The sequence below is a fragment of the Pecten maximus genome, chromosome 8 (assembly GCF_902652985.1).
Source record: "Pecten maximus chromosome 8, xPecMax1.1, whole genome shotgun sequence".
Lineage (NCBI taxonomy): Eukaryota > Metazoa > Mollusca > Bivalvia > Pectinida > Pectinidae > Pecten > Pecten maximus.
In genome coordinates, this window is record NC_047022.1 from 22097260 (window position 1) to 22112062 (window position 14803).

The window sequence follows — 14803 nt, forward strand, 5'->3', positions numbered from 1 at the left end:
TGCTATCGATTCAGTCATTACCTTAGAATCATCAACGAAACTCTGTATTGTATTAACGTTTTATTCATTATAAGTGTTGCCACGGCGCTCGAGCGTATCGATGTAGATAAAACAAACGTATCCTCCTGATACATTGGTATAGAATAATATATTTAAAAAAAATAAATTAATATTAATGTATTGGGGAACTGCAAGCTGTTATCGACCACCTATACATCAGGCTAACTCATGAGTGTTTCAAGGGACATGCATCAGTGATTTTATGGAGACGATATCAATAATTTATTGCATTCAGAATTGTCGCCAATCGTATCTACAACAGTCGTAACTTTTAGCAGAGTATAAATTTCACCCTGTTCTTCCGTAGATCAGTCATCATTACAAGTAGATCAGTCATCATTACAAGTGGTCCTAGTTCTTCAGTGAACGGCTGTCATTAGAGAGCAAAAATATCACATATGAAAAATATAACATATCCCTAAAATTTCAACAGTGTCACTCTAGCATAAGTTTTATTCCGTCGATGTTCAAGTTGTTCTTGAGATATCATCCACAGACTGGAAGAAAGCCATATATTGGAGGTGAGTTTACACATCGTTCCTATGGGATGTAGGAATGAATATTCATGTTGATGAAAACTTCAATAGAAGATTTTACATGATTGAATGATATCAAGTTTTAAATGCCTAACTCTCGGACATGATGGAATGATATCAAGTTTTAAATGCCTAACTCTCGGACATGATTGAATGATATCAAGTTTCAAATGCCTAACTCTCGGACATGATGGAATGATATCAAGTTTTAAATGCCTAACTCTCGGACATGATGGAATGATATCAAGTTTTAAATGCCTAACTCTCGGACATGATTGAATGATATCAAGTTTCAAATGCCTAACTCTCGGACATGATGGAATGATATCAAGTTTTAAATGCCTAACTCTCGGACATGATTGAATGATATCAAGTTTCAAATGCCTAACTCTCGGACATGATGGAATGATATCAAGTTACAAATGCCTAACTCTCGGACATGATGGATTGATTTCAAGTTTTAAATGCCTAACTCTTGGACATGACGGAATGATATCAAGTTTTAAATGCCTAACTCTCTGACACGGAGGAATAATATCAAGTTTTAAATGATAAAATCTCGGATATGATAGAATGATATCAAGTTTTAAATGCCTAACTCTCGGACATGATTGAACGATATCAAGTTTTAAATGCCTAACTCTCGGACATGATTGAACGATGTCAAGTTTTAAATGCCTAACTCTCGGACTTGATGTGACGGATCATCAATTAGCGTAGTAATGTATTTCTCGGTACAGTAAGGTCAAGTACTATCAGCATTTTTGTGACACTTATATCACGTATTTGACATTTATTCTGACAATGTCCATCATTCACCAGAGAACCAGGAGGAAACGTGGAATTAAGTACACTCAGTTTTGCTGTGGGATAGTAACATATTGTCTTTTCTATATTGTCAACCAATCGTGCTTGGTGGGTAAACCAACAGTGAGTGAGAAACTAATTAAAACGACAACCAAAGCAACAACCAAAACGACTACCAACTCCTTGGCGAGAACGGTTGTCAACAATTACACCCAAACCGAAATCAACAAAAATATCAAAAATATTCCAATAAATTCAATCCGGCCGTTTGCTAACTTCACTTATGCACTTGAGGTGGACATGGTGGAACTTGTAGAGACTTACAAAAAACAAGGTTTTGTCAAAGAAAAGGTAATAAATCCCTTCCCTTATACATACATTACCAACCCTTCTCAAAAATGTAGACTGACGAAACATACAGGAAGGGCAGATAATGTGTTTATTCTGTTTCTCGTTAAGTCATCGTACAGACACATTGCGCAAAGAGACGCTATCCGACGCACGTGGGGGGACGAACGATACATGACATACTTCAAAATCCGAACTATCTTTGTTCTCGGTCTTCCGCCAGGTGACACTGATTCCCGCGTCAATACAGAATGGCGGTTACATCGTGACATTCTTCAAATTAACTTCACCGACACCTATATGAACAATACCCTGAAGATGATGGCGAGTGTGTATTGGACAACCGAATTCTGTGAACATGCCCAGTTCGTTATTATGATTGATGACGATTTTTATGTTTCCTTGGAAGTCTTGATAACCCTTTTACAAAAATTGCCGCCGGAACTACAACAGATGCTGTACCTGGGAAACATATTCACGTTTCGAAAACCCAGTCGTGATAAAGGATTCAAATGGTATGTTTCTCCTTCGGAATATCCTTTTGAACTTTTCCCGCCTTTCATCAACGCCGGAACTATTGTTATGTCCATGGACTTTGTGAAAGACGTACGGATCGCTATGCCGTATACAGCTTTTTTCCGTTTTGACGACATTTACATGTCAATTGTTGCATATAAGCTAGGCGTGGCGCCTTTAGGGAGCGGAAGGTTCTGTAATTGTAAGATCCTTCCAGGTAGAAAAGAATATCTATTTAATTACATAACGACGTCACATGGATATACACCCAGGGAACAGATATGGGCGTGGAATCGACATACTAAACGCCCTGATATGACGCCGTTGATAGATATATGACATTATCCGAATCTCTGATATCAATTTATATCAATTAATGCCTGGTGTTTTTTTATGTCCGTATTGTAATAAATTACTTGTTTTACCATATAACACTTCCATTCCATAACGTTTATCGAATGACACCTCTAACAGTTCTGTTTATTTCGATTAACGTCCTATTAACACCAAGGGTCATTTAAGGACGTTCCAGGTTTTGGAGGTGGAGGAAAGCCGGAGTACCGGAGACAAACACCTGCCTGCGGTCAGCACCAGGCAAATACCCAACGCAGGTTTCGAACTCGCAATCCAGAGGTGAAGGGCTAGTGATAAAGTGTCAGGACACCTTAACCACTCGGCAACAAAGGCCCCTTCAAATCATGAATATCTTTTTAGTGCAAAATGTATTGTCCGAGTCGTATTTTCACTGCTAATAGTTTATTTATAAAGCATTAAAGTCATATCAACATACTAAAGTGGAGTCTTGTTTAATAGCATCGATTGTGTGTTCGTTATGACGGTATTATTGTAGACATTAGGACTACAATAGATCACCATTGTGTTCGTTATGACGGTATTATTGTAGACATTAGGACTACAATAGATCACCATTGTGTTAGTTATGACGGTATTATTGTAGACGTTAGGACTACAATAGATCACCATTGTGTGTTAGTTATGACGGTATTATTGTAGACTTTAGGACTACAATAGATCACCATTGTGTTCGTTAAGACGGTATTATTGTAGACATTAGGACTACAATAGATCAACATTGTGTGTTCGTTATGACGGTATTATTGTAGACATTAGGACTACAATAGATCACCATTGTGTTCGTTATGACGGTATTATTGTAGACATTAGGACTACAATAGATCACCATTGTGTTCGTTATGACGGTATTATTGTAGACATTAGGACTACAATAGATCACCATTGTGTTCGTTATGACGGTATTATTGTAGACATTAGGACTACAATAGATCACCATTGTGTACGTTATGACGGTATTATTGTAGACATTAGGACTACAATAGATCACCATTGTGTTCGTTATGACGATAATATTGTAGACATTAGGACTACAATAGATCACCATTGTGTTCGTTATGACGGTATTATTGTAGACATTAGGACTACAATAGATCACCATTGTGTTCGTTATGACGGTATTATTGTAGACATTAGGACTACAATACATCACCATTGTGTTCGTTATGACGGTATTATTGTAGACATTAGGACTACAATAGATCACCATTGTGTTCGTTATGACGGTATTATTGTAGACTTCAGGACTACAATAGATCACCATTGTGTTCGTTATGACGGCATTATTGTAGACATTAGGACTACAATAGATCACCATTGTGTGTTCGTTATGACGGTATTATTGTAGACAATAGTACTACAATAGATCACCATTGTGTTCGTTATGACGGTATTATTGTAGACTTTAGGACTACAATAGATCACCATTGTGTGTTCGTTATGACGGTATTATTGTAGACATTAGGACTACAATAGATCATCATTATATATAAAAACATGCTGTGTTGCATTTGCCTATATGTCGTTAGTAAACCAAATTGTTTTCATGAGGCTGTATACTACAATTTACAGTGATTCGGTCAGAGTAGGAATACAGCCCCAGGTGTTGCTGGTCAAAACAATGGCCGCCAGTTACTTTCGGCCTGGAGAGATTTCGAGGCTAGCATTTATAATCCACGACACAAAAAATAAAGCAACTTCACAAGTTATAAGAGTAATATTTTATAATGAAAACAAAATGAAGTCAACACAAAATAACTATAAGCACCGTTCTTGATCTAAGAATTATCAAATTGTCAATGTCGTCACACTCACAGGGGCTCGTTTCCGAATTTTCAGAAATGTAAGACACGACAACATTAAAAGTCCAGTATTTATAGAAAAATAAAATAAAAATCTTGTGAAAAATCGGGAGCATCAGCATGGTTTCCGTTTGTGTATGTATATTGGATTTTAGTTTTGTGGTTATTCACTGATGTTAAAGGCCTACTGTACCTTGCAAAAGCATTGTAGGCATTTGCTATTAATAACGACATGAGGGACTATATTAATCCTTCTGGAAATTTCGGCTCTTACGGTATTTGAACCTGATGACGTCAGTGATAGGGGAAGCGGCAAATTTAAACGCGTCTTAAGCTACAGTATATAAAAAATAACAGTTCAATGCTTAAATATTTACATTCTGTGTTGCATTTGCCTATATGTCGTTAGTAAACCAAATTGTATTTATGAGACTGTATACTACAATTTACAGTGATTCGGGCAGTGTATGAATACAGCTTAAGGTGTTGTAGGTTAAAACAATGGCCCCCATGGCAGTTACATTAGGCCTAGAGAGCTTTCGAATGCTAGGCTAGCATTTATCTACATAAACCACCACAAAAAAAAGTAATGCAACGCAAGTTATGAGAGTAAAATTTAATGAAAAAAATGTAGTGGACAAACAGTTATTATTAGTTCTATTCTTGATATATACATGTAGGATGTAATCACATTGTCAATGTCGTAACACACAAACAGGGGCTCGTTGTCGAATTTTCAGAAATGCTAGACACGACATCATTAAAAGTCCTGCATTGATAAAAAAAATCTTTCGAAAAATCGGCAGTATCGACATGGTTTTTGGTTGTGTATGCATACTGAATTACAGTTATATGGTTATCCACTGATGTCAAAGGCCTACCTTACTCCAAAATCGAGCCCCTGTGAAGGTGAACATCGTCTGCTAAGTTAGCGACACTGATGTGACCGGTTAGACTAGATTCCGTTTCGAACGAAATATCATTGGAATCGTTTTCACCTACTGTCAAGACGATTTTCATTTAGAATTTAAGAGCTGATATTCTTCTGAAAATAACGTAAATCCAGTCGTTAGAAACATAAGTGTTTCCGAGGAATCGAGTATGTCACCGCATCACTTCTAAATGTTAACCGTATATCATTTCGTCGAAAAAATGGCCTTATTTTCAAACAATCAGAACTTATGCAATTGTGAACAATTTGAAGATATCTACAAACGTATATAAAATATAATATAAAGCCAAATTTGTGCAAAAAATTTTATGTGATTGCTATTAATAACGACATGAGGGACTATATTATTCCTCCATCTCCAAAACCTGGCACGTCCTTAAATGACCCTGGCTGTTAATAGGACGTTAAACAAAAAAAACAAACAAATATTATTCCTTCTGGAAATTTCGGCTGTTCCGATATTTGAACTTGATGACGTCAATGATAAGGGAAGCGGCAAATTTAAACGCGTCTTGAGCTACAGTAAATAAAATAAAATCATGAATGTAAATAGAAGCATTGAACTGTTACCAAATCGTAGTATACAGAAGATATGAATACAATTTGGGTGACAGATAAATATTTCATGTCGCCCTAAAGGGCGACATTCTATTTATCTGTCACCAAAATTGTATTCATATCTTCTGTATACCATTTGGTAACAGTTCAATGCTTAAGTGTTTGTTATGACGGTATTATTGTAGACGTTATGACTACAATAGATTACCATTGTGTGTTCGTTATGACGGTATTATTGTAGACGTTATGACTACAACAGAACACCATTGCGTGTTCGTTATGACGGTATTGTTGTAGACATTAGGGCTACAACAGAACACCATTGTGTGTTCGTTATGACGTTGTCAGTGTTGACATTGGGGCTACAATCAATCTTCATCAAATGGCTGTTCCAATAATAAGGATCACAGCGTCGCTAAGGAAAGACATCGTCTAGGTTTAATCGAATGATAATTTACTAGAGGCTGTTAAAGTTGTAGAATTGCAAAGAACTACCTTGCAATGATTTTGATACATTTAGTAGAAATATACTATAATTCGTGTTGGCCTGTAAAGGTCTGTCATTTATAACTACTATATATACCATAACATGATTATCTCTTCTGTTGATGCATCTTTATTCACAGAAATATTTCAAATACATGTAGAAAGATTTTAAAAAGCATAATTTTGAAAAGTTAAGACTATTACTTATATTTAATACCTATATTGTATAAAAGCAACATACAATACCAACATTATAACGAAATTATAATACAAACTATAAAAACAAAATATCTAGGGAAAAACAGGAGCAAAAACAAAAATATATTTGCGTGCAACTCTTCCATGAAAAAGTAAAAAAGTAATTAAGATCAGGTGTCCCGGAATAGTAAGCGTCGCATGCTTTATCAACGACATCCTCCATGGAAAAATTGTCAAATGCAGTTTAAAATATTTAAAAACGAGAAATAGGATAACGACAACGCAACTACTACGCATATCAACAAGCATCGAAAGCGACGACTTCATATCGCACGCCAGAAAATAGAATATTTCCTAATGTGATTATGATGTCGGCCATATAACTTCACCATGTCCTTCATCAACCTGCATCTCTCTAAACCTTGCGTTGTTGATTTCTCCATCAGTATGAGTATATTTCCACCAGTATAGCTCCATCAGTATCAGCATAGCTCCATCAGTATCAATATGTCCATTGATATCAGTATATGTTCATCAATATAGCTCCATTAATATCAGTATAGCCCCATCAGTATAGCTCCATCAGCATAGCTCCATCATTATCAGTATATCTCAATCAGCATATGTCCATCCGTATCAGTATAGTTCGATCGATATCAGAATAGCTCCATTAGGATAACTCCATCAGTATCAGTAAAGCTCCATCAGTATCAATATAGCTCCATCAGTATCAGTATAACTCCATCGATATCAGTATAACTCCATCGATATCAATATAGCTCCATCAGTATCAGTATAACTCCATCGATATCAGTATAACTCCATCGATATCAGTATAACTCCATCGATATCAGTATAACTCCATCGATATCAGTATAGTTCCATCAGTATCAGTAAAGCTCCATCAGTATCAATATAGTTCCATCAGTATCAGTATAACTCCATCGATATCAGTATAACTCCATCGATATCAGTATAGTTCCATCGATATCAGTATAACTCCATCGATATCAATATAGCTCCATCGATATCAGTATAGTTCCATCGATATCAGTATAGTTCCATCGATATCAGTATAACTCCATCGATATCAATATAGCTCCATCGATATCAGTATAGCTCCATTGATATCAGTATAGTTCCATCAGTATCAGTATAACTCCATCGATATCAGTATAGTTCCATCGATATCAGTATAGTTCCATCAGTATCAGTATAACTCCATCGATATCAGTATAGCTCCATCGATATCAGTATAGCTCCATCGATATCAGTATAGTTCCATCGATATCAGTATAGTTCCATCAGTATCAGTATAACTCCATCGATATCAATATAGTTCCATCAGTATCAGTATAACTCCATCGATATCAGTATAGCTCCATCGATATCAGTATAGTTCCATCGATATCAGTATAACTCCATCGATATCAGTATAGTTCCATCAGTATCAGTAAAGCTCAACCAGTATCAATAAAGTTCAATCAGTATAGTTCCATCAGTATCAGTATAGCTCCATCGATATCAGTTTAGTTCCATCGATATCAGTATAGTTCCATCAATATCAGTATAACTCCATCAGTATCAGTATAATTTCAACAGTATCAGTATAACTCCATCAGTATCAGTATAACTCCATCGATATCAGTACAGTTCCATCGATATCAGTATAGTTTCAACAGTATCAGTATAACTCCATCGATATCAGTATAGCTCCATCGATATCAGCATAGCCCCATCGATATCAGTATAGTTCCGTCAGTATCAGTATAGCTCCATCGATATCAGTATAGTTCCATCAGTATCAGTATAACTCCATCGATATCAGTATAGTTCCATCGATATCTGTATAGTTATATCAGTATAACTCCATCGATATCAGTATAGCTCCATCGATATCAGTATAGTTCCATCGATATCAGTATAACTCCATCGATATCAGTATAGTTCTATCAGTATCAGTAAAGCTCCATCAGTATCAATATAGTTCCATCAGTATCAGTATAGTTCCATCATATCAGTATAGCTCCATCGATATCAGTTTAGTTCCATCGATATCAGTATAATTTAATCAGTATCAGTATAGTTTCAACAGTATCAATATAACTCCATCAGTATCAGTATTAGTCCATCGATATCAGTATAGCTCCATCGATATCAGTAAAGCCCCATCGATATCAGTATAGTTCCATCAGTATCAGTATAGCTCCATCGATATCAGTATAGTTCCATCGATATCAGTATAGTTCCATCAGTATCAGTAGAACTCCATCGATATCAGTATAGTTCCATCGATATCAGTATAGTTATATCAGTATAACTCCATCGATATCAGTATAGCCCCATCGATATCAGTATAGTTCCATCAGTATCAGAATAACTCCATCGACATCAGTATAGTCCCATCGATATCAGTATAGTTCCATCAGTATCAGTGCAGTTTCATCAGTATCAGTATAACTCCATCAGTATCAGTATAGTTTCAACAGTATCAGTATAGCTCCATCGATATCAGTATAGCCCCATCGATATCAGTATAGTTCCATCAGTATCAGTATAGCTCCTTCGATATCAGTATAGCTCCATCGATATCAGTATAGTTCCATCGATATTAGTATAGTTCCATCAGTATCAGTATAACTCCATCGATATCAGTATAGTTCCATCGATATCAGTATAGTTCCATCAGTATCAGTATAACTCCATCGATATCAGTATAGTTCCATCGATATCAGTATAGTCCCATTAGTATCAGTGCAGTTTCATCAGTATCAGTATAGCTCCATCGATATCAGTTTAGTTCCATCGATATCAGTATAGCCCCATCGATTTCAGTATAGTTCCATCAGTATCAGTATAGCTCCTTCGATATCAGTATAGCTCCATCGATATTAGTATAGTTCCATCAGTATCAGTATAACTCCATCAGTATCAGTATAGTTTCAACAGTATCAGTATAGCTCCATCGATATCAGTATAGCCCCATCGATATCAGTATAGTTCCATCAGTATCAGTATAACTCCATCGATATCAGTATAGTTCCATCGGTATCAGTATAGTTCCATCGATATCAGTATAGTTCCATCGATATCAGTATAGTTTCATCAGTATAGCTCCATCAGGATAATCACACCAGTATTAGAATAGCTCCATCATCATCAGTAATGTCCATCAATATAAATATAGGTCCACCATTACCTGTTTAAGACCACACATATCAGCTTATATCTATGCTGCTAATATGTAAACCTATCAAGAATCCAATCAATAAAATATGTAGAGAATTATTATCGGTACCACAACCAACTAGTTATTAAATATCACCTATCTAGGGTAGTTAACTAAAGGTTTGACCAAATATGTGTGGCATGTAACGAATATACCGCCAGGGATCGAACTCGAAACCATGTTTTACTAGACTGACGTTCTACCGAATGAGAAATTCTCTAAGAAAGAAGAGGTTTTTAGAGGAAACAGTTGTGCTTGTTAAACAAGGCTTAGGGGTTTTCTTTGGTCCAATCACGAGCGCCAATGTATCAGAGGTGCGCTTAGTGATTTTCGCTGCGAATATCCTATTCTTTTTCGGAGACCGTAACAGAAGCTTGAATCAACAGCTAGGGTCTTTTAAGGACGGCCTTCTCTACACATCCGTGTGGTGAGTGTGTGTGGCGGTGGTGTTGTGTGGGTATTGGAAGGCTCCGGCAAACGCATTACTGATGTCAACTTTATAGTGTTACCTTACTGAAGCATACCGCCATTTTACCAGTCGTCTCATTCCCGAAAATGCCGAGCGCCAAGCATCAGTAGCATGCCTCGGCAATGGTACAGAACCCAAAGCCTTCATATTACAGGGACGGACGTTTAAAAAGTGGCCAAAAATGAGGTAGTGTCAAAGGAGATTTTAGGAAAGAGATGTTTAGAAAGAGAGAAAAAGTCAGATCCCGAATTTAGAATTAAGTCGCCTCTTACGATCTTGCAAAGAGGGTACAATTCCCTTGAATTGACTTCATCGTGGTTAAGTTAGATGTTAGATTTAGAGTACATGTTTATATCATTTCACTGTTTTCATCCATATCTGTTCTGGACAGTTATCTTCAACACGTGTATGTAAGTTATATACTGGTGTATGAGGAAAACTCAGTATTATAAATATTGTAGTGGCACATTAGTAGAATAGCAATAACATTTCTTTAATGGCATGGCCATGGTTTAAAGGGCGTGATGGCGATACTTCCCTGTAATATATACGGCATGGCCAGGATTTATATGGTACGCTAGCGATGACATGGCTTCCTGGAAAAGTTACTGTGGCGTTATCATTCAATTTGATATGAGATAATCAACAGTGTATCTTCACACCAATGTAAAATTGATACACCCTGAAGACACCATATAATTGTTAGCCTTACCTTTTTTTTCAAGTATGAAATATCATATAAACAGTCAGACAATATGGGGAAAATTGGATCATAACATAATACATATCGTGTAATTGATATCGTGTCTAAATAGCTTTAGCCATTAATATTTCAGCTTGTAAACACATCGACTGGCACAGATAATTGTCCCGTGCCCAATGGACCCTGAATATCTGTAATATGAGCAAAATCGTTATACATTATATATGGTGTAATGATGTTCACTGGAAAGGCTCGCTTCTCCCATCACGAATAGTATTAAATATTTCAACAAGTTCTACGAAACACGTTAAATATAAACATATACATGTAAGGATCTCATCTTTAATGCATATCATTTTATCTATATTTATTATACTAATGTGCTAAAGTTAGTCTTCATATACTTTAAATATGCTTGTTTGGCGTATTCAAATCCTAGGGTAATATATAACCGAATTTAAACAATTTTCCTGCTGCCCATTGAAATATTTGAAATATAAAAGACTATATGGGGATTTTGTAACTATGTGGGGATTCTGTAACTATGTTGGGATTCTGTATCGATGTGGGAATTATGTTACTATGTGAAGATTCTGTTACTATGTGGGGATTCTGTAACTCTGTTGGGATTCTGTATCTATGTGGGAATTCTGTTACTATGTGAAGATTCTGTTACTATGTTGAGATTCTGTAACTATGTGGGGATTCTGTAACTATGTGGGGATTCTGTAACTATATGGGGATTCTGTAACTATATGGGGAATCTTCTGTAACTATGTAGGGACTCTGTAACTATGTGGGGATTCTATAACTATTTGGGGATTCTCTAACTATGTGGGGATTCCGTAACTATGTGGGGATTCTGTAACTATATGGGAATTTTGTAACTATGTTGCGATTCTGTAACTATGTGGGGATTCTGTAACTATATGGGAATTTTGTAACTATGTTGCGATTCTGTAACTATGTTTGGATTCTGTAACTATATGGGAATTTTGTAACTATGTTGCGATTCTGTAACTATGTGGGGATTCTGTAAGTATGTGGGGATTCTGTAACTATGTGGGGATTCTGTAACTATGTGGGGATTCTGTAACTATGTGGGGATATTCTGTAACTCTGCTAGGATTCTGTTACTAAGTGAAGATTCTGTTACTATGTTGAGATTCTGTAACTATGTGGGGATTCTTCTGTAACCATGTTGTGATTCTGTAACTATGTGGGGATTCTGTAACTATGTAGGGATTATGTAACTATGTGGGGATTCTGTAACTATGTGGGGATTCTGTAACTATGTAAGGATTCTGTAACTATGTAGGGATTGTGTAATTATGTAGGGATTATGTAACTATATTGGGATTCTGTAACTATGTGGAGATTCTGTAACTATGTGGGAATTCTGTAACTATGTGGGATTTCTGTAACTATGTAGATTATGTAACTATGTAGGGATTATGTTACTATGTGGAGATTCTGTTACTATAGTAGGATTCTGGAACTATGTAGGAATTCTGTAACTATATAGAGATTATGTAACTATGTAGGGATTATGTAACTATGTGGGGATTCTGTAATTATGTTGAGATTCTGTAACTATGTGGGGATTCTGTAACTATCTGGGAATTCTGTTACTATATGGGGATTCTGTAACTATGTTTGGATTCTGTAACTATGCGGGGATTCTGTAAATAGGTGGGTATTCTGTAACTATGTGGGGATTCTGTAACTATGTAGGGATTCTGTAACTATGTGAAAATTATATTACTATGTTGGGATTCTTTTACTTTGTGGGGATTCTGTAAGTATGTTGGGATTCTGTAACTATGTGGGGATTCTGTAACTATGTGGGGATTCTGTAATTATATGAGGGTTCTGTAACTATGTGGGGATTCTGTAATTATATGAGGGTTCTGTAACTATGTATGGATTATGTAACTATGTAGGGATAATGTAACTATGTGGGGATTCTGTAACTATATGGGAATTTTGTAACTATTTTGAGATTCTGTAACTATGTGGGGATTCTGTAACTATGTGGGAATTCTGTAGCTATATGGGGATTCTGTAACTATGTTTGGATTCTCTGTGTTGGGATTCTCTAACTATGCGGGGATTCTGTAAACATGTGGGTATTCTGTAACTATGTGGGGATTCTGTAACTATGTGGGAATTCTGTAGCTATATTGGGATTCTGTAACTATGTTTGGATTCTTTAACTGTGTTGGGATTCTCTAACTATGCGGGGATTCTGTAAGTATGTGGGGAATTTTCTGTAACTATATGGGGATTATGTAACTATATGGGGAATATTCTGTAACTATGTAGGGATTCTGTAACTATGTGGGGATTCTGTAACTATGTTGTGATTCTATAACTATGTGGGGATTCTCTAACTATGTGGGGATTCCGTAACTATGTGGGGATTCTGTAACTATGTGGGAATTTTGTAACTATGTTGCGATTCTGTAACTATGTGGGGATTCTGTAAGTATGTGGGGATTCTGTAACTATGTAGGGATTCTGTTACTATGTCAAGATTATATTATTACGTTGGGATTCTGTTACTTTGTGGGGATTCTGTAAGTATGTGAGGATTCTGTAACTATGTGGGGATCCTGTAATTATATGAGGGTTCTGTAACTATGTTGCGATTCTGTAAATATGTGGGGATTCTGTAACTATGTGGGGATATTCTGTAACTATGTTAGGATTCTGTTACTAAGTGAAGATTTTGTTACTATGTTGAGATTCTGTAACTATGTGGGGATTCTTCTGTAACCATGTTGTGATTCTGTAACTATGTGGGGATTCTGTAACTATGTTGGGATTCTGTAACTATGTGGGGATTCTGTAACTATGTAGGGATTATGTAACTATGTGGGGATTCTGTAACTATGTAAGGATTCTGTAATTATGTGGAGATTCTGTTACTGTGGTAGAATTCTGTAACTATGTAGGGATTCTGTAACTATGTAGGGATTGTGTAACTATGTAGGGATTATGTAACTATATTGGGATTCTGTAACTATGTGGAGATTCTGTAACTATGTGGGAATTCTGTAACTATGTGGGATTTTGTAACTATGTGGAGATTCTGTTACTATAGTAGGATTCTGTAACTATGTGGAGATTCTGTAACTATGCAGGAATTATGTAACTATGTGGGGATTCTGTTACTATGTAGGGATTATGTAACTATGTAGGGATTATGTAACTTTGTGGAGATTCTGTTACTATGGTAGGATTCTGTAACTATGTAGGGATTATGTAACTATGTGGGGATTCTGTAATTATGTGGAGATTCTGTAACTATGTGGGGATTCTGTAACTATGTGGGAATTCTGTAACTATATGGGGATTCTGTAACTATGTTTGGATTCTCTAACTATGCGGGGATTCTGTAATTATGTGGGTATTCTGTAACTATGTGGGGATTCTGTAACTATGTAGGGATTATGTTACTATGTGAAAATTATATTACTATGTTGGGATTCTTTTACTTTGTGGGGATTCTGTAAGTATGTGGGGATTCTGTAACTATGTGGGGATTCTGTAACTATGTGGGGATTCTGTAATTATATGAGGGTTCTGTAACTATGTAGGGATTATGTAACTATGAAGGGATTATGTAACTATGTGGAGATTCTGTTACTATGGTAGGATTCTGTAACTATGTAGGGATTCTGTAACTATGTAGGGATTATGTAACTATGTAGGGATTATGTAACTATGTGGGGATTCTGTAACTATGTGGAGATTCTCTAACT

At 36.2% G+C, this 14803-nt stretch overlaps 1 protein-coding gene across 1 annotated transcript; it reads left to right on the forward strand.

Annotated features, from left to right (window-relative positions):
* The first annotated feature begins 423 nt into the window (after positions 1 to 423).
* Positions 424 to 3007, forward strand: LOC117332397 (beta-1,3-galactosyltransferase 5-like). Its single transcript, XM_033891281.1, has one exon. It carries the CDS (start codon positions 1401 to 1403, stop codon positions 2604 to 2606), a length of 1206 nt encoding a protein of 401 aa, XP_033747172.1. The 5' UTR covers positions 424 to 1400; the 3' UTR covers positions 2607 to 3007.
* The last annotated feature ends 11796 nt before the right edge of the window (positions 3008 to 14803 follow it).